The 26,666-nt window shown below is 43.2% G+C and overlaps 1 protein-coding gene across 1 annotated transcript in view; it reads right to left on the minus strand.

Moving 5' to 3' along the window:
- Positions 1–26,666, minus strand: part of LOC118386567 (AT-rich interactive domain-containing protein 1B-like) — a 111,289-nt gene that overhangs the window by 51,528 nt on the left and 33,095 nt on the right. The window contains 1 exon segment of the mRNA XM_052523361.1: positions 12,618–12,728. Within this exon segment, the coding sequence (XP_052379321.1) occupies positions 12,618–12,728 (111 nt within the window).

Genomic DNA, 26,666 nt, shown 5'->3' on the forward strand with positions numbered 1-26,666 from the left:
AGGTCAGATGAGACTAAAATTGAGCTTTTTGACCATCAAGAAAAACACTATTTCTGGTGCAAACCCAACACCTCTCATCACCCCGAGAATAGCATGAAAACAGTTTTCATCGGCAGGGTCTGGGAAACTGGTCAGAATTGAAGGAATGATGGATGGCACTAAATACAGGGAAATTCTTGAGGGGAAACCGGTTTTAGTCTTCCAGAGATTTGAGACTGGGACAGAGGTTCACCTTCCAGCAGGACAATGACCCTAAGCATACTGCTAAAGCAACACTTGAATGGTTTAAGGGGAAACATTTAAATGTCTTGGAATGGCCTAGACAAAACCCAGACCTCAATCCAATTGAGAATATGTGGTATGACTTAAAGATTGCTGTAGACCAGCGGAACCCATCCAACTTGAAGGAGCTGGAGCAGTTTTGCCTTGAATAATGGGCAAAAATCCCAGTGGCTAGATGTGCCAAGCTTAAAAAGACATACCCCAAGAGACTTGTAGCTGTAATTGCTGCAAAAGGTGGCTCTACAAAGTATTGCCTTTGGGGGGTGAATAGTTATGCACGCTCAAGTTCAGTTTTTTTGTCTTATTTCTTGTTAGTTTCACCAAAAATATTTTGCATCTTCAAAGTGGAAGGCATGTTGTGTAAATCAAATGATACAACCCCCCCCAAAATCTATTGTAATTCCAACAAAATAGGAAATGTCAGGGGGGTGAATATTTTCACAAGCCACTGTAATCCTGGCAAAGTTACAAAATATTCTTAGATTGACAAGTAACTCCTTTGCTGTCAAGATCTCCCCTAAACACTGCATATTTTAACCATATGTTAACTCTTATGAGTCAAACTGCGCATCACTAGTGTACAGGGTTCACAAAAGCCAAGGCTAAGAGTGTTTCCTGTAGGAGCCGTAGAACAGAACACGAGGGAGAGGAGAAAAACAAACAGATGGAAACCTGGAGGATATAGGTTATAAGGGCAACACATCAACAGAAACTCCTAGTATGGATGTATGAGTGTGTGCTTATGAAAGAGAGAACAAGAGACAGAACGAGAGAGAGCAAGGGTTGATGAGACAAGAGGAGCAGAAACACATTAGTGGAAACCAAGACTGTTCTCAGGGCAGACCTGGTTGTAGCTAGATATGTTTGAGTCGTGTTGGGGACAATTTTAGCTAACCCGAACCCTTTTCCTAACCTGCCACTTGAATTCTCCTAACCTGCTGCGCAAGTTCCCCTAACCTGCTATGAAAAGTAACTTCTGCTAGTCAAAACCGACAGGCCTCCACCGGAAACCAGTCAGAGTATCCACTAATGCATTACAGCATTAGAGGGCTGAATGCGTCACCATTTCCATCCCAGCACCCCACCACTGTTCTCTTCCGTACTCGGCCTCGTCAGTAGTTTCCCCTCATCGCCACTGATCTCCATCTGGGCCAGATGTATCCCAAATGGCACCCTATTCCCTATATATTGCACTACTTTTGACCAGAGCCCATAGGGACTATATAGGGAACAGGAGGCCATTTGGAACAACGATGGAGTACAGCACGAACTCCCAATGCCTCTCATAAAGCAGATGAGAAATAATGTTTCTTTCCCCTAATGGATCTGATGATCACTCCAGGCGAGCTTACAGTTAAGGATGACTAATCAATCTCCCATCTTAAGCTGACTTCGGAGAAAGAGATGAAAGGGATAGAAAAGGCCTTTGAAGGCCCGTGATGAGAGATCAGCTGAAGAACTCAGAATACTTCTCTCACCCAGTGAACAATGCACCAAACATGGGAGAAAGTGTAGCCTAAGCTGTTCTTATTCTGGGCACCTAACGCTATGGGTTCTGTTGAAGCTCGTCCAAAATGGCACCTAATTCCCACACTATACAGGAAATAGGACACCGTTTGGGACACAACCATGAGTGAATGTGTATCCTATGCAGTTTTTTTTTTATTCAGGACACTTGAATAACTACAGATTTGATTGATCAGAGTGTAACTAGCCAGAGGTTTATCTGAAGCGGAGGTTCATCTGCGAGGATCTGCATTTTGCATGAGTGAGACTTGCTAGCCAAACGCATAGAAGCCACCAGTGTCCACCTTTCACACCATATTGACAAAACAGACTTACGTCTATGCGAGCTCACTTCAAAGGAAATGGCATAGAGGCCCAAACATTTTATGAGACCACACAGTGGGTAAACAGTGCACCAAAATGGCACACAGTTCCTTATATAGTCCACTACTTTTGATCAGGGGCAATAGTGCTCTGGTCAAAAGCAGTGCCCTATATAGTGAATAGGGTGCCGTTTGGACAACATTCTGGGCTACATCCCATGCTTCCACCAGTCTGTCTTTATGAAGAGGCCAGAGTAGGCATAAAGCAGGCCTGATGACATTCAGGTTGGCTGAAGGGACTAGCAGGATGCAAATGCACTTAGTGCTGAGAGACTATCAGTCACTCAGTGAGACAAGCCACTCTGTACCCTCTCCCCACTAGATTAGTGGCTACTGCTGCCTGCCTTCATAAAACAGAGAAACACCGTGTCGGCGTCCCAAATGGCACCCTATTCCCTAATCAAAAGTAGTGCCATTTGGGACACAACCAGAGGGAAACAGAGGAGTAATTCACTTAGATCCATCTGGCCTCACTCTGCTCCCTCCCATAGAGAACCAGGTGCTGTTGCCAGACATTTCTTTTTACCATTGGTTTATACTTAGACACCACTAGTAAATAAAACGATCCATAATCCTTCATCATGTGTTTTGTGGCATACCAGGAATGGGACAGGGCTTTTTCTTGAACAAAAAAGGCTGGTTATTGGGGCAAAATGCCAGCTTATCACTAAAGCAGCCATGTTTAAAGTGGCTATGTAGACACCGCAATCTAGCCAAAATAACAGTTGCTGCCTGCTGCATATTTTATACTGGCAGCTCACCCACGTGACTCTTCCATCATGTCTTGTGTCACTGGTTGTAACTCCTGTTGTGGGCGAGATTCACTTATCCAGCTCTGTTAGTTCCAATCTACTATCTCTCCAAAAGGTGTGGCATATCTATTCCATCATGGTCATTGATGGTAACTCTCTTGTAAGGTGAACGGCGACATCAATTGTTACAGCTCTGTATGTAAACGCTTCATGACCTGTCTATTGTTGTTATCACATGCAAAAGAGAGCACTGAGAGGTAGGAAAACCATTCAGGCTGTGAAACAAACTCACAGTACTACTTCCAAACTCAGACACTACTATGACACGCAACACACACACACACACACAGGTCCAGCGCTCGAGCATGGTTCCCGAGCTCGGAGTCTGAAAGCCTACCGCGTGTGTCTGATAGCCCAGAGCAGTGCTGCGTAGGAGCTGTTCTAATACGGTATCAAAGTGACACTTCCTGGATCCTGGTTTTTTTATTAAGCCAAAAACAACGATCAAATTTGCATCAAAGAAATTCAAGATATTAAAGTGAAGTGAATTTACCTCCCATATGCCAGTTTTATAATTATTTGATGGCCAAGAAGAAGCACAAAGCCAAAAGGTTGGAACACACATGAACTACAACTACTAATTCCCACTAGCTGTATAAAGTCTCACTCGAGACCGCCTGCCAGTCTTTAATTTATTTTTACTGGTTGGCAACGTTTAGTAAAATATATATATATATAAATATATATATATAAAATAATATAAAACCAACGGCCTGTAATTAACAGGTTCTTACCCTCGTGTGAGTCCTTAACTCGAGCAGGTACGATCCAGCATACTAACACGGATGCAGGAGATGTAGTTCAAATTAGACTAACTGTCGGCGAAGTGTCTTACTTCTTCAGCTTCAAATAGTTTAACAAAAGGCATTGAGTATGAGCAAATTTATACACAAATACAATCTTATATATCTTACATTGCCTTGTTTTCTTAAATTTGATTATATAATCTTGATTATATAATCCTAGTCAAGAGATTATGGGACACGACCGAGGAAGTGTGACATAGGAACCAGGGGTGGAAATTAACACCTGCCAAAAGTGGGTAGATTGACAGGTAAGAATGCCTATTTCACCAGCCACGTTGGCAGGTGTTCACACAGAGCATTTGGGAACAGTTTTATAACATTTATCTGTAGGCCCAATTGACAAGAAAGGCTACTAAGTGTGAATTTGTCCTAGTGTTTCTTGTCCAGTTATCCCACTTTATTCACACACTTGTTTTTCAATGTTAGTTTGAGTTTGTTGCAACTCCTTGCTACTTGGAAGGAATCACAGTCAGATTTTTTTCATTATAGACAAGCTAATGCCCAAGTTACCACTAACGGCCGATCCCTTAAGGGGGCAGCTGAACATTTTTGTCGCATCTAAGGATTGTGCTTGATTGAGCAGGGATCACTCCTAAAAACATTCATTAACTTTTAGCCACTTCTTATCATTAAAGATGCACTATGCAGAAAATCACTCTGCCATTTTCTGGTTGCTAAAATTCAAAAAGTTTGCCTAATTTCAGTTTGTGATAAAACAAGCTAGTGTAGAGAATTACATTTACATAAGTATTCAGACCCTTTCCTCAGTACTTGTTGAAGCGCCTTTGGCTGCAATTACAGCCTCAAGTCTTCTTGGGTATGACGCTACACGCTTGGCACACATGTACTTGGGGCGTTTCTCCCATTCCTCTCTGCAGATCCTCTCAAGCTCTGTCAAGTTGGATGGGGAGCGTCGCTGCACAGCTATTCTCAGGTCTCTCCAGTGATGTTAGATCAAGTTCAAGTCTGGGCCACTCAAGGACATTCAGAGACTTGCCTCGAAGCCACTCCGGCATCGTCTTGGCTGTGTGCTTAGGATCGTTGTCCTGTGGGAAGGCGAACCTTTGCCCCAGTCTGAGGTCCTGAGCACTCTGGAGCAGATTTTCATCAAGGATCTCTGTGTACTTTGCTCCGTTCATCTTTCCCTCGATCCCAACTAGTCTACCAGTCTCTGCCGCTGAAGAACATCCCCACAGCATGATGCCGCCACCACCATGCTTCACCGTAGGGATGGTGCCAGGTTTCCTCCAGATGTGACGCTTGGTATTCAGGCTAAAGAGTTCAATCTTGGTTTTATCAGACCAAGGGAATATTGTGTCTTAGTCAGTCATTTAGTTGCCTTTTGGAAAACTCCAAGCGGGCTGTCATGTGCTTTTTACTGAGGAGTGACTTCCGTCTGGCCAAACAACCATGAAGGCCTAATTGGTGGAGCGTTGCAAAGATGGTTGTCCTTCTGGAAGGTTCTCCCATCTCCACAGAGGAGCTCTGTCAACAGTGACCATCAGATTCTTGGTCACGTCCCTGACCAAGGCCCTTCTCCCCTGATTGCTTAGTTTGGCTGGGTGGCCAGCTCTAGGAAGACCCTTGGTGGTTCCAAACGTCTTCCATTTAAGAATGATGGAGGCCACTGTCTTCTTGGGGACTTCCAATGCTGCAGAAATGTTTGGATACCCTTCCCCAGATCTGTGCCTCAATAATTCCTTCAACCTCATGGCTTGGTTTCTGCTCTGACCGGTGTGTGCCTTTCCAAATCATGTCCAATCAATTGAATTTACCACAGGTGGACTCCAAGTTTTAGAAACATCAAGGATGAAACGGAAACACGATGCACCTGAGCTCAATTTCGAGTCTCATAGCAAAGGTTCTAAATAATTATGTAAATAAGGTATTTTTTTACAATACATTTTGTAAAATTGTTTTTGCTATGTCATAATGGGGTAGTGTGTAGATTGATGAGGGAAAATGTGTCCTTAATCCATTTTAGAAGGTAAAACAAATATGGAAAAAGTGAAGGGGTCTGAATACTTTCCGAATGCACTGCACATACCAGCTGTTTGCTCACAACTCACCTTGAGATGTATTGAAAAAGGTGACGCGGAGGCCGAATTGAGTAAAAACAACATAAAACCTATTTTTTCAACCATCCTAAGACTTGAAGCAACCACACCAAATCCTCAAAGCTGTCTTTTATTGTTTGTTTACAGAAAGCCATGTTTCTGAGCTGTGTGTGTGTGTGTGTGTGTCGTCTTTTTCTCTCTATTAGTGCTGTTTCAAGGGGAGCCATGATCACCCAGGCTGAGAGAGTTCCCCCCCCCAAATTCCCTCCGTAGAGCACTACTTTTGACCAAAGCACTATGGGTCCTGGTCAAAAGTAACGTGCAATATAGAGAATAGGGGGTGCCATTTTGGGATGCACCCAGAGCAGAGGCCAGATCAGCCCACGCTATGCTGTGCCTTGGGGGGGGGTGGAAAAGATTTAAAGGGTGCCGTTCAAAGCCTGGCAGTTGCCGCCTCCCTCCCAGTTCCCGAAGGAGCATCCAGCATGGCCTGTTTACACCGGCGCCAGAAAGGACGAGGTGGATTTGATTAGGCCTTGAAAAGAAAATGTAGATGAAACCCCAGTTGCCGAGAGAGTTTAACATCACTGTCTTCAATTAAAATGCGTGACACTTGAAAAACAAGGGGCAGCGTGGCAACACTGGTTAAAACCAGATTGTAAATAAATATCTAAGTGGAACACACGCCTCAACCCTTTCCAGAGAAATTGTTGATTTTAAATTTAATGATGGTTTCAACTAGTAATTTAAATCAACATTGTGGAACACCAATACCAATCATATTCTGCATAGTGTCCAAAGTCAGCAACATCCAATCAGAGACTTCCATTGGGAATATTGACGACATAAAAATCTGATCAACAGTAAGAAAACTAGGTGGTGGTGAAATGCTTTACTGATAAAATACACTGGCCCAGATGATTCACTGGCAGTACAAAATGTTCTTCAAACTATATAATATACCACATTTGGGCTCAAATGCCGCAATACACAAAAATATAAACAAGCAAATCGGGGTGGGGGGGGGCAACGTCAATAATAACAAATACCATATGAAGAATAATGTGATTAGTACATCAATCAGTTGCTTTAATATGCATATTTTTGAGGGGGCTGTTTTCTCAGCCCTGTCGCCATGGCAACACCAGTGGCGGTTAACTTCAAAGGCAGCCTGAGGAGGAGTGGTAACAGCGGGCAGAGTAGAGAGGAAGAGGGAGAGCTGAGGTACAGGCAGGCAGCGGAGTGTTGCTTCAGTACAGAATCCCAAATGGCACACTATTCTAAATGCAGTGCATTACTTTCGACCAGGGCCGGCAGGGCCCTGCTCAAAAGTAGTGCACATTACATGGAATAGGATGCGAAGCGCTGGGAATTGACAGGGACATCACAATACGATATTATCCCGATACGATATGCATTTAGATTCTCACTATTTTATATTTTAAACTTAGATTTCATTGCAATTTGATGTTACAGTTCATTTGGAAGGTATTCAGACCCCTGGACTTTTTCCACAATTTGTTACAGCCTTATTCTAAAATCCATTAAATAAAAACATTTTCTCATCAATATGCACACACACACACACACACACACACACACACACACACAAAGCAAAAACTGGTTTTTAGAAATGTTTGCACATTTATTAAAAATAAAACAGAAATATGTTATTTACATACGTATTCAGACCCTTTGCAATGAGACTCAAAATTGAGCTCAGATGCATCCTGTTTCCAACTTGGAGTCCAAATGTGGTAAATTCAATTGATTGGACATGATTTGGAAAGGCACACACCTGTCTATATAAGGTCCCACAGTTGGCAGTGCTTATCAGAGCAAAAAACAAGTAATGAGGTTGAAGGAATTGTCCGTAGAGCTCCGAGACAGGATTGTGTCGAGGCACAGATGTGGGAAAGGGTTCCAAAAACATTCAGCAGCATTGAAGGTCCCCAAGAACACAGTGGTAACCATCATTCTTAAATGGAAGAAGTTTGGAACCACCAAGACTCTTTCTAGAGCTGGCCACCCAGCCTGGTCTGATGAAACCAAGATTGAACTCTTTAGCCTGAATGCCAAGCGTCACGTCTGAAGGAAACCTGGCATCGTCCCTACGGTGAAGCATGGTGGTGGCAGCATCATGCTGTGGGGATGTTTTTCAGTGGCAGGGACTGGGAGAATAGTTAGGATCGGTGGAAAGATGAATGACGCAAAGAACAGAGATTCTTGATTGCAAAAACCTGCTCCAGAGCGCTCAGGACCTCAGACTGGGGCAAAGGGTCACCTTCCAACAGGACAACGACCCTAAGCAAATAGCCAAGACAACGCAGGAGTGGCTTTGGGGCATGTCTCAATGTCCTTGAGTGGCCCAGCCAGAGACCGGACTTGAAAGAGACCTGAAAATAGCTGTGCAGCGATGCTCCCCATCCAACCTAACAGAGATTGAGAGGATCTACAGAGAAGAATGGGAGAAACTCCCCGAATACAGGTGTGCCAAGCTTGTAGCGTCATAACGAAGAAGAATCAAGGCTGGAATCGCTGACAAATGTTCTTCAACAAAGTACTGGGTGAAGGGTATCAATACTTAAATGTAATATAAATTCAATCAATTTCGCAAAAATGTCTACAAACCTGTTTTTGCTTTATCATTATGGGGTAATTGTGTGTAGATTGATGAGGGAAGAAAAACTTTTCGATCTATTTTAATGTAACAAAATGTGGGAAAAGTGAAGGAGAGACGAGAGAGAGCGTGAGAAAACATGTTTATCAGTCATGGAAATAAAAGTGCTGAAAACAAGTTGACTCATTATTTTAAAATAATACGGAGAACAAGCTATAGGGTGAAAAATATCGGAGTTTTGGTGCAGGTACAGCCGACTAGTGCTACTGTAGCTAACGCTACCTAGCATAAATAAATAAAATATACATATAATTTTTTACAAATCAATACTTTTAGTCAAAGTATCTATATAATATCGTCAGAAATAATACTGCGGTATGAAACTTGATCGATTCTTCCCCCATCACTAGGCCGGTGGTTCCTGGATTGGCAGCTGGTGATTAACTAAAGACCCAGCTGGGTTGCTGGTAGCTGTAACAGGGTGTGCTTCCCAAACGGCACCCTATTCCTTATATAGTTCACTATATAAGGAATAAGGCTGGCTGTGGCAGTGACAGGATGAGCTACTACGATACAGCTGTAGACACTACACTTACCCTGGGGGTGGGATCACTGCTATATCTGAGGAGGGCAGTGTGCTTTGCCTTCACATAGACAACCCAATGAGAAATCAGCAGAAGCATTGGAAGTATCAGCATGCAGGTCTGGTCCAAACAAGTTTCAACAAAATTACCTTTGGTAGTCATAGACCAGGGGTTCCCCAAGGCATCCTTTATCACATTTAAAAAATGACAAATGTTTTTGTATATCAAAGACAGTGGTATAAAGAACTTTAGTACTTCAAATCATTTTTACTTAAGTATTTTTGGGGGGGCATCTGTACTTTACTTTTTATATTTTTGACTACTTTTACTTCACTACATTCCTAAAAAAACATTGTACTTTTCACTCCATATATTTTCCCCGACAACCAAATGTACTCGTTATATTTAAATGCTTAGCAGGACAGGAAAATTGTCAAATTCAAGAACTTATCAAGAGAACATGTGGTCATCCCTACTGCCTCTGGCCTGGTGGACTCACTAAACACAAATGCATCTTTTCTAAATAATGTCTGAGCGTTGGAGTGTGACCCTGGCTATCCATACATAAACATTAAAAAAATGTAAAAAGAAAATGGTAATAAGGAATTTTTAATTATTGATACTTGAGCAATTATATTTACTTTTGATACTTAAGTATATTTAAAACCCAATACTTTTACGCTAGTATTTTACTGGCTGACTTTTACTTGAGTAACTTTCTATTAAGGCATCTATACTTTTATTCAAGTATGACAATTGGGTACTTTTTCCACCACTGATTAAAGACAACACCGCCTTGTTAATTTTGTTTTATTTGAGGGACACACAAAAATGGTTGTTTTGAAGCTCATTTCCTGTGATTATACGTAGTCTAACAAGACTCATGACATATTTTACATAAGTTATTTAAATGATAATAATGGATAAGGAAAATAAAGTCTCGACCTGATTTCCCTTAATGTTGAGCTACCGAATATGTTTTATAATTATTATAAACCCTCAATTTGATTATACATATTCTCTTTTACAAAAAGTGATTCGATCAAATGATGGCGATAGAGTCACAGATTGTAGAAGATCGCTTCCCAAGCAAAGTCCAATTTCTTTGACTCTTCGACTTTAGGTCGTAGCTCAGCTTCTGAATGTCTTAGAGACAAATCAAAGATATTCCCATGTGGAGAGTCACGTCTTGCCAAGAGTGAGAGACAGTTTCATCATAGCACTTGATGGTTTTTGCGACTGCACTTGAATAAACTTTTTAAGTTCTTGAAATGTTCCGTATTGACTGACCTTCATGTCTTAAAGTAACGGACTGTTGTTTCGCTTCGCTTATTTGAGCTGTTCTTGCCATAATATGGACTTGGTATTTTACCAAATAGGGCTATCTTCTGTATACCACCCCTACCTTGTCACAACACAAGCGATTGGCTCAAACTCATTAAGGAAAGAAATTCCACAAATTAACTTTTAACGAGGCACACCTGTTAATTGAAATGCATTCCAGGTGACTATCTCATGAAGCTGGTTGGGATAACGCCAAGAGTGTTCAAAGCTGTCATCAAGACAAAGGGTGGCTACTTTGAAGAAGCTAAAATAACACTTTTTTGGTTACTACATGATTCCATATGTGTTATTTCATAGTATTGATGTCTTCACTATTATTCTACAATGTAGAAAATAGTAAAAAATAAAGAAAAACCCTGGAATGAGTAGGTGTGTCCAAACTTTTGACAGGTACTGTAGGTATAAATAATCGCGAGTTGTAAAAAACAAAAACAAATGTTTTGCTCGTCAAATCAAGGAAAATTCCGCTCCCCCCAGGAAACGTTGCCGCCCCATATGGGGGTGCGCCTGCAGTTTGGGAACCCCTGACAATATGAAAGTGTGGACAGGGTTACGAACAATATCTTTTTTTGTTCTGAAGAATATTACTGTAATATAACACTACTAAATAATACCTGTGAGAGTCAAGGACAAGCGTGCAAGCAACAGTGGACAGTCAGTGTAAAAAAAAATTAAAAAATCTTGGAAATTGTATTCTTTGGCGGGGTTCCCTATGCCATTGTTCCGTGATGACACAGTGAGTGCTTTATAAATAAAAGGATCCTGCCTGCACACACTCTGCATGTCATCAGTCTGCCCAAAGCCGCAGGTCAGGCAGCATGTCTACAACACTCAGTGGTAGGCCTCTTTACGGTCCTCAGCTAACCCATCAGCTATCCATACAGAGACAGACACACTGACTGAGACACACACAGGTTTATCAGGCGCTAAGTGCATGACTCCAATGTGAGATGATAAATAAATACTAAAATGTGTCTCCAGTCTGTGTCTCAGCTGGAGATCTTTAAAGAGCTGGCTGGCAATATGCCATCAACACAGTTGGACTCCCATGCTTTCTATTTAGAGCACAGAGAAAGAAGGGCATCTTTAAACCCTGCCTGAATGTTGCCCAAGAGAATCATGAGACCAAAACAGGATAGCACACTGTAATCAATCCAAATTACTCTTTGAAATCGTATCCAGCGATGAGATTCCCAGTGTACACCTCGGCTGCTCGGATTGGCCTTACATTTTTTTTTGGCTAAAATTACTCTTAAGTTGACCTCCATAATGATTTTTCCCTCTCAGGAGTAAGAGGAAAAGTGGTGTGGGGGGTTCTATTCTAGCTTTGCTTATTGGTACAAGTCCAAACATTAACAGCTAAGCATGGTCATTAGCAATGAAATGAACAGTGAAATCTACTAGTCCTGTTCTATGACACAGAAGGGGGGTTCATGGGAGCAACGAGGAAAAGCGCCGATTGGCTCAGAGAGCCGTGGGCCCACCCTGACTGACATCCCTGTGCTCCAATGGCGTGCCGACAGCTCAGTGGAGCACTGAAGAGCCGCAGAGGAGAGACTGCAGCAGAGAAAGAGGAGTAACGTTAAGAGGAAAAAGGCTGAGAGCTGAGCTCCTCCACGAGAAAGCAAATAAGGCCTGAAATGGAGAAATGGAGAACCAGCACTCAGTGGGAGACTGGCATTGAACAACTAGGGTTGTTTCCCAAATGACACCCTAATTCCCTACATCATGCACCACTTTTGACCAGAGGGACCCTTTTCAAAAGTAGTGCACTTTATATGGAAATAGGGTGTCATTTAAGACTTAGTCCAGGTTTCCAGTCACTGTGGGGGAATCTGGCCCGTGCCTCAGTAATAGGTGACAGCGCGAAGAGTGTTGTTTTACAGACTGAGCCTGATGTTGGGCCCAGTTGAAGCCTTGTGGTCTTGTTAAAGCAGTGGCAAGGACCCAAAAGGTCATGTCAGCCCAGACAAGTGTCAAGGACATGGCTCCTGCCCTGCAATAAATATGCAATGGGTGGGCTGACACACAGATTGTGTGTGTATGTGTGTGTGTGCGCGTAGCTTTTATATTGAGCTCGTAGCTCAGTATTGAGCACCTTTTGTGGTACTGTGCTTCGCAAGATGCGTTTCCAGTGGCTGTGAAGCAGAATTACAGCAGATTTTGCAGTGTGTATGACTGAGGTTTTCTGGTGTTTTTCCAGATACTGTGAAGTGGACTTACAGGTAGACTGGAAGGTCTGTCCTGCTGGCTGAGGCCCATCTCCTCATGGTTGGGCTTCCCAGGGGTCATAGCAGACTGGCCCCTGTTGCCATAGCCCTCCTGTGACACATCCTATACAGACAGAGAAGGGGGGGGGGGCGAGATCGGAGATAGGGAGGCGGCGAGAGAGCGAGTGAGACGGAGCGTGAGAAAGAGAAGAGGATAGATAGAAAAGGTAAAGAGAGAACGAGAGTTGAGGGTTTGCAGGGAGAGGGAGAAGTGAAACAGAAATTAAACTTCGGCCTAATCCATTTCTGCTGACATTTGAAATGCCCCACCCCACTCTTCCCTATGAAGGCATGTATCACGATTCTTCCTCTGGTTCGGTAAGCAGGACACACACTGGGTTATGCATGCCACTCTCAAAGAACAGGCAGAGTGGTGGTAACACTATCCCATAGTCTCCAGCACAATCAGTGTAAAGCCTGTAACTGGGTCTGGACATGCCTAAGGAAAAATCACTGGATTTAACGCCGCAAGTATCATAATACTGTTTTAACATGGTAAATACTAGGGCTGGGAATTGCCAGGGACCTTACGATATATTATCACGATACTTAGGTGCCGATACGACATGTATTGGAGTTTCTCACGATTCAATACTGAACAGAAATAAATGCAAAATGCAACCATTTTAAAGAGTTACAGTTCATATAAGGAAATCAGTCAAATTAAATAAATTAATTAGCCCCTAATGTATGGATTTCACATGACTGGGCAGAGGACCAGTTATTGGTGGGCCTGGGAGTGCATAGGCCCACCCACTTGTGAGCCAGGTCCACCCACTGGGGAGACTGGCTGGGCCTGTAACAATGCGTTTTTCTCCACATAAAGGGCTTTATTACAGACAAAAATATTCCTCAGTTTCATCAGCTGTCAGGGTGGCTGCTCTCATACGAGCCGGATTTGGGGGTCCTGGGCTAACATGGTTACATGTGTTCTGCGGTTGTGAAGCCGGTTGGACGTACTGCCAAATTCTCAAAAAAGACGTTGGAGGCAGCTTATGGTAAAGAAATTAACATTAAATTCTCTGGCAACAGCTCTAGTGGACATTTCTGCAGTCAACATTCACATTGCACGCTCCCTCAAAACTTGAGACATCTGTGGCATTGTGTTGTGACAAAACTGCACATTTTAGAGTGGCCTTTAATTGTCCCCAGCACAAGGTGCTCCTGTGTAACAATCATGTGGCTTAATCAGCTCCCTGACATGCCACACCTGTCAGGTGGATGATTATCTTGGCAAAGGATAAATTCTCACATACAAGGATGTAAACAAATGTGTGCACAAAACTAGAGAGAAATACGGTGTATGGAACATTTCTGGGATCTTTAATTTCAGCTCATGAAACATGGGACCAACACTTTTCATGTTGCATTTATATTTTTGTTCGGTGTATATGTACAGTGCCTTCCGAAAGTATTCATTCCCATTAACTTATTCCACATTTAGTTGTTTTACAGCCTAAATTCAAAATGGATTAAATATATATTTTCCCCTCTCAACCATCTACACACAATATACTCCATAATGACAAAGTGAAACATGTTTTTAGAAATGTTTGCAGATTTACTGAAAATGAAAAACAAAATGCCACATTTTTCACACCGAGTAAATACTTTGTAGATGCACCTTCGGCAGCGATTACAGCTGTGAGACTTTACTGGGTAAATCTAAGCACACCTGGATTGAGAAATATTTACTCATTATTTTCAAAAAAGTGTGTCAAACAGGTTGTTGATCATTGCCAGACAACCATTTTCTAGTCTTAGATTTAAATCAAAACTAACTCGGCCACTCAGGAACAGTCACTGTCTTATTGGTAAGCACTCCAGTGTAGATTTGGCCTTGTGTTGTAGGTTATTGTCCTGCTGGAAGGTGAATTCATCTCCCAGTGTCTGGTGGAAAGCAGACAACCAGGTTTTCCTCTAAGATTTTGCCTGTGCTTAGCACTATGCAGTTTATTTTTTTATCCTGAAAAACTCCTCAGTCCTTAACAATTACAAAGCAAACCCATAACATGATGCAGCAGCCACTATGTTTGAAAAACAATGGAGTGGTACTCTGTTGTATTGGATTTGCCCCAAACATAACATTGTATTCAGCACAAAGTTAATTGTTTTGCCACTTTTTTGCATTATTACTTTAGTGCCTTGTTGCAAACTGGATGCATGTTTTCGGAATATCTTTACAGGCGTCGTCCTTTTCACTGTCAACTAGGTTAGTATTGTGGAGAAACTACAATGTTGTTGATCCATCCTCAGTTCTATCACAGGCATGAAACTCGGTTTTAAAAAGTCACCATTGGCCTCATGATGAAATCCCTGAGGGGGTTTCCTTCCTCTGATTCAGAAGGGTTGGGGTTAAATGTGGAAGACATGTCAGCTGTCAGCTTTCCCTCTCTGGCAACGGAGGTAGGAAGGAAGGACGCCTGTATCTTTGTAGTGACTGGGTGCATTGATACACCAGCCAAAGTGTGATTAATAACTTCACCATGGGATAGTCAATGTTTCCTTTTTTTAGGTGCCCTTGTTTGCGAGGCTTTGGAAAACCTGTGTTTGAAATTCACTGCTCAACTGAGGGACCTTACAGATACTGTAATTGTATGTGTAGGGAACAGATGAGGTGGTCATTAAAAAATAAATGTTTAAAACACCATTATTGTACAGAGTCCAGGCAACTTATGTGACTTGTTCAGCAAATGTTTGCTCCTGAACAGTATTTAGGCTTACCATAACAAAGGGGTTGAATACTTAATGACTCAAGAGATTTCAGCATTTCATTTTGTATTATTTTGAGAAAATAATCTATAAAACATTACACTTTGACATTATGGGGTATTGTGTGTAGGTCAGTGATCCATTTTAAATTCAGGCTGGAACACAACAACATGTGGGAAAAGGTAAGGGGTGTGAATACTGTCTGTAGGCACTGTATTGCCATTTGATACTGGGATTTTCTTTGGGAAACATATAGCTCAGCCATATGTCTGCTGCAGAGGGACAGGAAACAGCCAGTTTGGATCAGCCATGGCAATATACCTTCATTTCTGGACTATTAAGCGTACCTGAATATAAACCGCACCCACTGATACATTTTTTTTTTTTTATGTATTTTGTACATAAATAAGCCGCACATGTCTATAAGCCGCAGGTGCCTACCGGTACATTGAAACAAATGAACTTTACACAGCCTTTAAACTAAACACGGCTTGTAACAAAAATAAATAGCCGTGTTTCGTTAAAGCCTTGTAATAAAAAAATATTTAAAAAATAGCAGTAAACAGTAGTGTACCAAGAAAGTCATTGATCACTATTCTTCCTCCTCCTGTGCACTGAAACCACTGAAGTCATCTCCTTTGGTGTCGGAGTTGAATAGCCTCAGAATTGCTTCATCCGATGTTGGATCGCTGCTCTCTTCAACACGCAGCAGTCCAGCATTTCGAAACCCGTTGATGATAGTGGATTTTTTGACAATGCTCCATGCTGTCAGCAGCTCTATTTCCTTTCCCAACAGCCAGATCGATCGCCTTCAACTTGAAAGTTGCATCATATGCATTTCTCCGTGTCTTTGCCATGATGAGGGAGAAAAAATGACTACCGTATTCAGAATGATGGGAAGTTTGAGCGCGCTCGATTTACGTCACATTATGTGACGGTGCTCAGTTTTCTGGCGGCATGAATCTTGTGAAAGCGGGAAAAATCCATAAATTAGCCGCGTCATTGTATAAACCGCGAGGTTCAAAGCGCAGGGGAAAAGTAGCGGCTTATAGCCCGGAAATTACGGTATTTAAAAAATATCACATTATTACATTTTAGACTTTTAGCAGACACTTGTTAGTCTTTTATCCAGAGCGACTTACTGTAGTGAGTGTATACATTCTTACTTGTTTCATAGCAGGCCCCTGTGGAAATCGAACCTACAACCGTGGCGTTGCAAGCGCCATGCTCTACCAACTAAGCCACACAGGATCACGATATGGAAGTAGAGATCCCCCCCATCAATAGTAAATACTGGATTCAAATGGTAAATGCTGTGTTAAAATGTTAAGCACTGTAGTCTCAGCCAGGAAGGTGATTACAACCCACCAAAACAAACTGCCTTCAATCCCAAAGAGCTCACACATGGAACAGAGAAGGGATGATTTGTACTTTTTTGTTTATGTAAATCATACAGATTAATATGAGCTGGCCTGCCACCCAGTGACTTAGAGGATATTAAATCTTCTGCGGTTAATTTACTTTGTAGGATTTCCTCAAACGAGAGCCCACCATTTCCTGAGGTAAGCAAATACTCAGGAGGGGGAAAAAAAGTACTAAAAAGTATGACTGAGGGCTTTCTATGCTTAGCATACATCGGAAAATGTGCGTGTGTATACAAACTGCACCTAACCAATAACCCACAGCCAGTTCATCGAGAATCCGAGTCTGTTTGAAATGGGGTGCGGAGAAAAAGTGCAGTACAAACTAGTGCCGTGCGGCTGTTAGCCTGGTGAAATGTTTGCAGACAGACGAGGGCTGGCTGGCGAGGTTTACTCAAGTGGAGTGCCGTGATCGCTGGGTCACGGCCAGGTCAGTGTTAACACTGACGATATCAGTGCTCTGGTGTGCTCGCTGACACGCCGATCGTATGGAACAGCTGCTCTGGCATGATAAAGAACACTAACAGGCAGGAAGGACCAGAGGAGAGGAGCAGGCAGTGTATTGTGCCTGAGTGAGTGAGTGAGTGAGTGAGTGAGTGAGTGAGTGAGTGAGTGAGTGAGTGAGTGAGTCTGGGACGGGCACGCGTGGGAAACGCATCGTAGTGAAAGTATGCAGCCAGCAAGAGGCCAACTCTACCCCCAATGTCTACTGGTGTTCTGCATATATGGGGATGAATATGGGTTTCAGCTGTAGATGCATCATAAGCTGGATTTGGGGTTTACACGCGTAATAGAAAAAATTAGAGATGAAATTTAGCCGTGTCAGTTGTTTCCATTATTTTAATGTTTCCCGGTCATTTGAGATGTTCGTACTGTGTAAATGCATAGAAGTACTCTACAAGCTCTTAGCTTTACCAGGCAGACTGGCAGAGAGCGATATTACTCATAGCTTACACATGAAAGATGATTCCTTTGCTTTTGAAAGGCTTGGCTGCAACAGTAATGAAATATGTTCAGAGGGAATTTGTTTGAAGTACGGCGAGGGATGCATGATGTAAGGGAATTAAACAGAATTCATCCTGTGGCAACAGCATCACAGACTATGGCTGCATCCCAAATGGCACCCTATTCCCGACATAGGGCAGGCACTACTTATGACCAGGACCCATAACGCTCTGGCCAAAAGTAGTCTACCATGTAGGGAATAGGGTGCCAGTTGGGATGCAAGCTCATCAAAGCGGCAATGCCGAGCCATGGCCAAACGTGGCAGTAACTCTGGCTGACGGGCACTTTATGCGTTTGAGGTAAAGGGAACATACATTAGAAATGTATGGGCAATAAGAAGTGTAAAATACACATGCTATTATGCCCCAAAGCAGCTGTCCTCTGGGTGCTCAAGAATACGTCATAAGCAAGCGCCCTGTTCATCATTTAATCGTGATCATTTCGGAAGTATTTAGTGGTTATTAGGCTCTCCAATTAGCTACTGCAGAGGCAGCAGCTACTCTTCCTGGGGTCCAAATAGGAAACACGACAAATAAACGTACGTAGCAGTACATTTACATTACAATTTAGCCATTCAGCAGAGCTACGCACAGCTACTGCATTCATCTCAAGATTGCCTGGTGAGACAACCACGTATCACATATTACTACATAATGCAATGCAAAAGTGTGTCTTCACAGTCCCCGTCGTCGTCGTGCCGTATTGTGTTCGTTTATGGTTTTATTGCTAGCTTGAGTTACCTGGGGTGGCAAAGGGATCTATTTAGTCATGGCTTTATTTAATAATGTGCGTTTCCCAGCCTCTGTTCTGGACCTGGGGACTGTGAAGAGACCTCTGGTTGCATGTCCTGTGTGGTACCAATGAGTGCCCGAACTGTGTGCCAAAAGCTTGAACAGACAGTTCGGTACCTTTACCAGCTCACACAAAAGACCAATAGTGACGCAGTCAATCTCTCCTTAACTTTGAGCCAGGAGAGATTGACATGCATATTACTGACATTCGCTCCCCGTGTACATCGAAGTGTAATACGCGCTGCTCTGTTCTAGACCAACTGCAAATTTTCCCATGTCCTTCTTTGCAGCATCTGACCACACAACTGGGCAGTAGTCCAGGTACGACAAAATTAGGGCCCGTAGGACTGGTCGCCTTAAGCAACACCGTATCATGGGCAGACCCATTTTAGCAGACATGGGAGTCTATATATGTTTTGACCATGACTGCTTGCTATATCTACGATTACACCCAGCAGTTTAGCCTCAACTTTCTCAATCGTCACATTATTGAATAATATAAACCTAGATGAGGTTTAGAGTTGAGCGAGTGATTTGTCCCAAAAACAATGCTTTTCGTTTCTGCGATATTTAGCACCAGCTTATTGCCAGTTACCCATTCTAAAACTGACTGGAGCTCTATGTTAAAGGTGTCAGTTATTTATTTTACTGTCCTAGCTGACGTGTATACTATTGAGCCGACAGTGTACATAGACACAAGCTTTATCCAAGGTCAGTGGGAAGTCAGTAGTAAAAACAGAAAACAATGGCTCAAGCCAGTACACGACACTTTTTTAGATTTAGCCGAGTCTTAGTAATTTTGACTAAAATATCGTTACGTCTTAGTTACATTTTTTTCATTTGGATCTGATGACCCATACCAAATCTTTTCTCCTGAGGGGGAAGAGGTTATGTCGTGCCTTCTTCACAACTGTCTTGGTATGTTTGGACCATGTTAGTTTGTTAGTGATGTGGACACCAAGGAACTTGAAACTCTCGACCCGCTCCGCTATAGCCCTGTCAATGTTAATGGGGGCCTGTTTGGCCCACCATTTCTTGTAGTCCATGATCAGCTCCTTTGTCTTGCTCACATTGAGGGAGAGGTTGTTGTCCTGGCACCTGGCCAGTTCTCCCTATAGGCCGTCTCATCGTTTTCGGTGATCAGGCCTACCATTGTTGTCATCAGCATACGTAAGGATGGTGCTGGAGTCACGTTTGTCCACGCAGTCGTGGGTGAATATGTAATACAGGAGGGGAGTAAATACACACCCCTGAGGGGCCCCAGTGTTAAGTATCAGCATGGCAGAGTATCAGCGTGTTGTTGCCTACTCTTACCATCCCGGGGGCGGCCTGTCAGGAAGTCCAGGATCCAATTGAAGAGGAAGGCGTTTAGTCCCAGAGTCATTAGCTTAGTGATGAGCTTTGTGGGCACTATGGTCTTGAACGCTGAGCTGTAGTCAATGAACAGCATTCTCACATAGGTGTTCCTTTTGTCAAGGTGAGAAATGGGCAGTGTGGAGTGCGATTGAGATTGCGTCATATGTGGATCTGTTGGGGCGGTGTGCGAATTGGTGTGGGTCTAGGGTGTCCGGGACGATGCTGTTGATGTGAGCCATGACCAGCCTTTCAAAGCACTTCATGGCTACCGACATGAGTGCCACGGGGCGGTAATCATTTAGGCAGGTTACCGTCGCTTCCTTGGGCACAGGGACTATGGTGGTCTGCTTGAAACAAAGGTATTACAGACTCATCAGGGAGAGGTTCAGGGTAATCCGTCTGGCCCAGCGGCTTTGTGAATGTTGTTGACCTGTTTAAAGGTTTTGTTCACATCGGCTACAGAGAGCATTATCACACAGTCATCCAGAACAGCAAGTGCTCTTGTGCATGCTTGTGTTGCTTGCCTCGAAGCTAACATAAAAGGGCATTTAGCTCGTCTGGTAGACTTTCGTCACTGGGCAGCTCGCATCTGGGTTTCCCTTTGTAAAAGTTTTCAAGCCCTGCCACATTAAGCTGGTGTAGTAGGATGCAATATTAATCCTGTATTGACGCTTTGCTTGTTTGATGGTTCGTCTGAGGGCATAGCGGGATTTCTAATAAGCGTCCGGATTAATCTCCCACTCCTTGAAAGTGGCAGCTCTAGCCTTTAGCTCTATGCGGATGTTGCCTGTAATCCATGGCTTCTGGTTGGGATATGCATGTACAGTCACTGTGGGGACGACGTCGTCGATGCACTTATTGATGAAGCCGATGACTGGGGTGGTGTATTCCTCAATGCCATTGGATGAATCCCAGGACATATTCCAGTCTGTGCTAGCAAAACAGTCCTGTAGTGTAGCACCTGCATCATCTGACCACTTCCATATTGAGCGAGTCACAGGTACTTCCTGCTTTAGTTTTAGCTTCTAAGCAGGAATCAGGAGGATATAATTATGGTCAGATTTGCCAAATGGAGGGCGGGGGAGAGCTTTGTATGCATCTCTGTGTGTAGAGTAAAGATGGTCTATGATTTTTTCCCCCTCTGGTTTGTATGTGACATGCTGATAAAAATTTGGTAAAACTGATTTTAGTTTGCCTGCATTAAGGTCCCCAACCACTAGGAGCGCCACTTCTGGGTGAGCATTTTCTTCTTTGCTTATGGCCTTATAGAGTTGGTTGAGAGCGGTCTTAGTGCCAGTTTCGTTCTGTGGTGGTAAATAGACGGCTACGAATAATATAGATGACAACTCTCTTGGTAGATAGTGTGGTCTACAGCTGATCATACGGCATTCTAGCTCAGGCAAGTAATACATCGAGACTTCTTTAATATTAGACATTGCGCACCAGCAGTTGACAAATAGACACACACCCCCACCCCTCATCTACCAGAGGTAGCGTCTGTTCTGCCGATGCATGGACAATTCCGCTCGCTCTATATTGTCCGTATCGTCTTTCAGCCACGCCTCTGTGAAACATAAGATGTTACAGTTTTTGATGTCCCATTGGTAGGATAATCTTAAATCGTAGGTCATCCATCAATGTTATTTTCCAATGATTGCACGTTAGCAAGAAGAACAGATGGCAGTGGGAGTTCACTCGCTCGCCTACGGATTCTCAGAAGGCTGCCCGATCTGCGGCCCCTTTTCGTGTGTCTTTTCTTCACACAAAAGGTGTGGATCTGGGCCTGTTCCAGTGAAAGCAGGATATCCTTCTCGTTGGACTCGTTAAAGGAAAAAGTTTCTTCCAGTCCACGTCAAGTAATCACTGTTCTGATGTCCAGAAGTAATTTTCAACATAAGAGCAGCAACATTATCTACACGATAAGTTAAAAAAAACAAGTTACAAAAAAAAAAAAAAAAAAGCACAATTGGTTGGGAGAATGAAAAACGTCAGCCATGTTCCTCGGCGCCATCTTTGAATAGAGACGTAATTCCTTAATCAACATAGAGAGACACATGTTATGTTCTACATAGCATATCTCTATCTGAATGTTCACCGACTTCCATGTGCACAAATATACATAGCCTTGTCCTAGCAACATATATTTCTGCTGTTGGAAGAGAATAGGATGTTATACAGAAAAGTGACACATACAAGAATATATTAATTATCTGGTCATGTAAATACCTAAACCAGCCGAAATACTGTAGATCTTGCACACACACACACACACACACACACACACACACACACACACACGAGTGAACGAAAGAGAGAGGTAGCACAATCACCAGACGGTGCAGCAAAGTAGTGTGGGTTGCCCCTCCGTCACTCAGTCATTGCCATTGTTATCAACGTTCCACAGGCACCGCAGCCACATTGGTGTCTAATGACTGAACGAGAGCTACCCACTGGGCAGACGTCAATTCAATGCCTATTCCACGTTGGTTCAACGTCATTTCATTGAAATGAAATTTATTCAACCAGTGTGTGCCCACTGGGTAATGACTGTTTCACCCAGTGATGTAGTTGAGTCACAACCTCATGCCCCCTGTGCGCAAGTCCGAGTCAGAGACACGAGTAACTACCTATGGCTGAAGTCCATGCCCCGGTGCTCGAGTCCTGGTCGAAGTGCTCAAATCTGAGTCACTGGGTCCACATTAACTCAACATAAAGTGATTTACCCAGTCAGATATAGTGTAGTGGCAAGAAGGATTTAGTCAATAAATTGCTTGCCATCCCTTTTCCTTTCTTTCTGTGCCACCAAATGTTTGCATATAGAATACTGGTAATGTTATCAGGGCCACGTTCCGTTGCAAAACGTTTTCGAACATCCATGAAGAGACGCCACTCCTTAATCAACATGTCAGAGAGACACACGTGTGTTCTACATAGCATATTTCTATCTGAATGTTCCAAAATCGTTGCGTCCAGCTGAACCCGCCCCAGGTTGTTAGCTATAGCTAGGGTGGTAAAATGATTGAACAAGTTGTCTCCTAAACAAATAGTTTATGGCCCGGTCCACAAGTAGCCTAGTTTTAGAACAGCCCGCAATATGCTTCATGAATGTAAAAATGCTGCCTATTAATGCATGATAGAAAGAAAAAAACCACAGCGTCAGTATTATGGGTCATATGTTTTGAATGGTAAGGGCTAGAATCAAGCCGTCTTCACAGAGGAAACAAGGGAGACTTTGCTACGTTGGCTTCAGAACCTGGCTATGAAATGCAGTGCAGAAAGTGGGAGGGTTGAGCGAGACTACAAAATTCAAAGACCGCCTACTTTTCTATACTCAGGGGAGAGAAACATAGCGAGACAGTTGTTTTACTATTAAACTCAATGCAGATATTATTTTGAATTTAGTATAGCAGCGTGTGTTTCTTAACCATGTAAAGGGCAGCTAATTAGAAGGCTGGTGGTGACTGGTTAGCTACGGAGAAGAAAGGGTCGCCTGCGCAATGGGTCTAATCGGAAGGGGAAACTGTCTGCCCACACTCATCGCTTGCTCCCCCGCAGTTCACTAGCTGATGTCGGTGTGTGTGCCAGGTGTGGAGTTTCCTTCCCACTGCTGAACAGAACTGCATCTGTGCTGCAAATAATAATTGTGCTGCAAATAATAATTGTGCTTATCACTGAAAAGCTCTCAATCTCTCCAAAAACTCTTGTCCAGTCCACTTTGTCAGATTTATTTACAGAGATAATCGTCTCGTCTTAGTCAACTGAAATGAAATCATTTTGGTTTCGAATTTAAGATGTTAAGACCTTTAATACCATTTGAAATGCAATTCAATACCAATTGAGGTCTGTGTGCGCCACAAACCTGCTAATATTCCCATATTTATAGAAAGCATTAGCGAGATCACTACCTCTAAATATACACTGAACAAAAATATAAAAACGCAACATGTAAAGTGTTCCCCCAAAAAATAAATACCAGAAATGTTCCGTACACACTAAAAGCCTATTTCTCTCAAATTGTGTGCACAAATTTGTTTACATCCCTGTTAGTGAGCATTTCTCCTTTGCCAAGATAATCCATCCACCTGACAGGTGTGGCATATCAAGAAGCTGACTAAACAAGCATGATCATTACACAGGTGCTGAGGACAATAAAAGGCCACTAAAATGTGCAGTTTTGTCACACAATACACAGTCTCAAGTTGAGGGAGCGTGCAGTTGGCATGCTGACTGCAGGAATGTCTGCCTCCCAACAGCATTTTAGAAAATTTGGCAGTACATCCAGCTGGCCTCACAACCGCAGACCAAGACCCCCACATCCTGCTTCTTCACCTGCGGGATAGACTGAGAGTCAATGAGACCAATGTGCTCATAGAGACCAATGCGCTCACAATGGCAAATGCTCATTTCGCGCACTCCATATCTCGAATCCATCAATTTCTTGGTTGTAAAATATACCTGCACAAAGCTGAGAACATCCTCTCTTCACCTGTGACAAGTAAACTCAGTAAAAAAAAATGTTTTTCCCCTTTTCAGGACCGTGTCTTTCAAAGACAATTCATCAAAATCCAAATAACATCACAGATCTTCATTGTAAAGGTTATAAACACCGTTTCCCATGCTCGTTCAAAGAACCATAAACAATGAATGACCATGCACCTGTGGAACGGTCGTTATGATACTAACAGCTTACAGACGGTAGGCAATTAAGTTCACAGTTATGAAAACATAAGACACTAAAGAGGCCTTTCTACTTACTCTGAAAAACACCAAACACCTGCTCATCATCACGAACGTGCCTTTGGCATGCTGCAAGGAGGCATAAGGACTGCAGATGTGGCCAAGCCAATAAATTACAATGTCCGTACGCGAGACGCCTAAGACAGTGCTACAGGGAGACAGGACAGACTGCTGATCGTTCTTACAGTGGCAGACCACATGTAACAACACCTGCACAGGACCGGTACATCCGAACATCACACAAGATGGACAGGTACAGCACGGCAACAACTGCCCGAGTTACATCAGGAATGCACAATCCCTCCATTAGTGCTCAGACTGTCCGCAAAAGGCTGAGTGGCTGGACTAAGGGATTGCAGGCCTGTTGTAAGGCAGGTTCTCACCAGACATCACCGGCAACAACGTCGCCTATGGGCACAAACCCACCGTCGCTGGACAAGACAGGACTGGCAAAAAAAAATGTGCTCTTCACTGACGGGTCACGGTTTTGTCTCACCAGGGGTGATGGTCGGATTCGCGTTAATCGTCAAAGTTATGAGCATTACACCGAGGCCTGTACTGTGGAGCAGGATCGATTTGGAGGTGAGGGGTCCGTCATGGTCTGGGGTGGTATGTCACAGCATCAAATCAAATCAAATTTTATTTGTCACATACACATGGTTAGCAGATGTTAATGCGAGTGTAGCGAAATGCTTGTGCTTCTAGTTCCGACAATGCAGTGATAACCAACAAGTAATCTAACTAACAATTCCAAAACTACTGTCTTATACACAGTGTAAGGGGATAAGGAATATATGTACATAAGGATATATGAATGAGTGATGGTACAGAGCAGCATACCGTAGATGGTATCGAGTACAGTATATACATATGAGATGAGTGTGTAGACAAAGTAAACAAAGTGGCATAGTTAAAGTGGCTAGTGATACATGTATTACATAAGGATGCAGTCGGTGATGTAGAGTACAGTATATACATATGCATATGAGATGAATAATGTAGGGTAAGTAACATTATATAAGGTAGCATTGTTTAAAGTGGCTAGTGATATATTTACATAATTTCCCATTATTAAAATGGCTGGAGTTGGGTCAGTGTCAATGACAGTGTGTTGGCAGCAGCCACTCAATGTTAGTGGTGGCTGTTTAACAGTCTGATGGCCTTGAGATAGAAGCTGTTTTTCAGTCTCTCGGTCCCAGCTTTGATGCACCTGTACTGACCTCGCCTTCTGGATGATAGCGGGGTGAACAGGCAGTGGTTCAGGTGGTTGATGTCCTTGATGATCTTTATGGCCTTCCTGTAACAACGGGTGGTGTAGGTGTCCTGGAGGGCAGGTAGTTTGCCCCCGGTGATGCGTTGTGCAGTCCTCACTACCCTCTGGAGAGCCTTACGGTTGAGGGCGGAGCAGTTGCCGTACCAGGCGGTGATACAGCCCGCCAGGATGCTCTCGATTGTGCATCTGTAGAAGTTTGTGAGTGCTTTTGGTGACAAGCCAAATTTCTTCAGCCTCCTGAGGTTGAATAGGCGCTGCTGCGCCTTCTTCACGATGCTGTCTGTGTGGGTGGACCAATTCAGTTAGTCTGTGATGTGTATGCCGAGGAACTTAAAACTAGCTACCCTCTCCACTACTGTTCCATCGATGTGGAATGGGGGGGGTGTTCCCTCTGCTGTTTCCTGAAGTCCACAATCATCTCCTTAGTTTTGTTGACGTTGAGTGTGAGGTTATTTTCCTGACACCACACTCCGAGGGCCCTCACCTCCTCCCTGTAGGCCGTCTCGTCGTTGTTGGTAATCAAGCCTACCACTGTTGTGTCGTCCGCAAACTTGATGATTGAGTTGGAGGCGTGCGTGGCCACGCATCATTGGACTGAGCTTGTTGTCATTTGCACTTTCAGTAATCGAAAGAAGCTATTTAATGAATGCTTCAAGTGCAACATCAGGTTGTTTCTCTCTCATATCTTCGACATAGGAATCATTGCA

Source organism: Oncorhynchus keta, chromosome 8, assembly GCF_023373465.1.
Source record: "Oncorhynchus keta strain PuntledgeMale-10-30-2019 chromosome 8, Oket_V2, whole genome shotgun sequence".
NCBI lineage: Eukaryota > Metazoa > Chordata > Actinopteri > Salmoniformes > Salmonidae > Oncorhynchus > Oncorhynchus keta.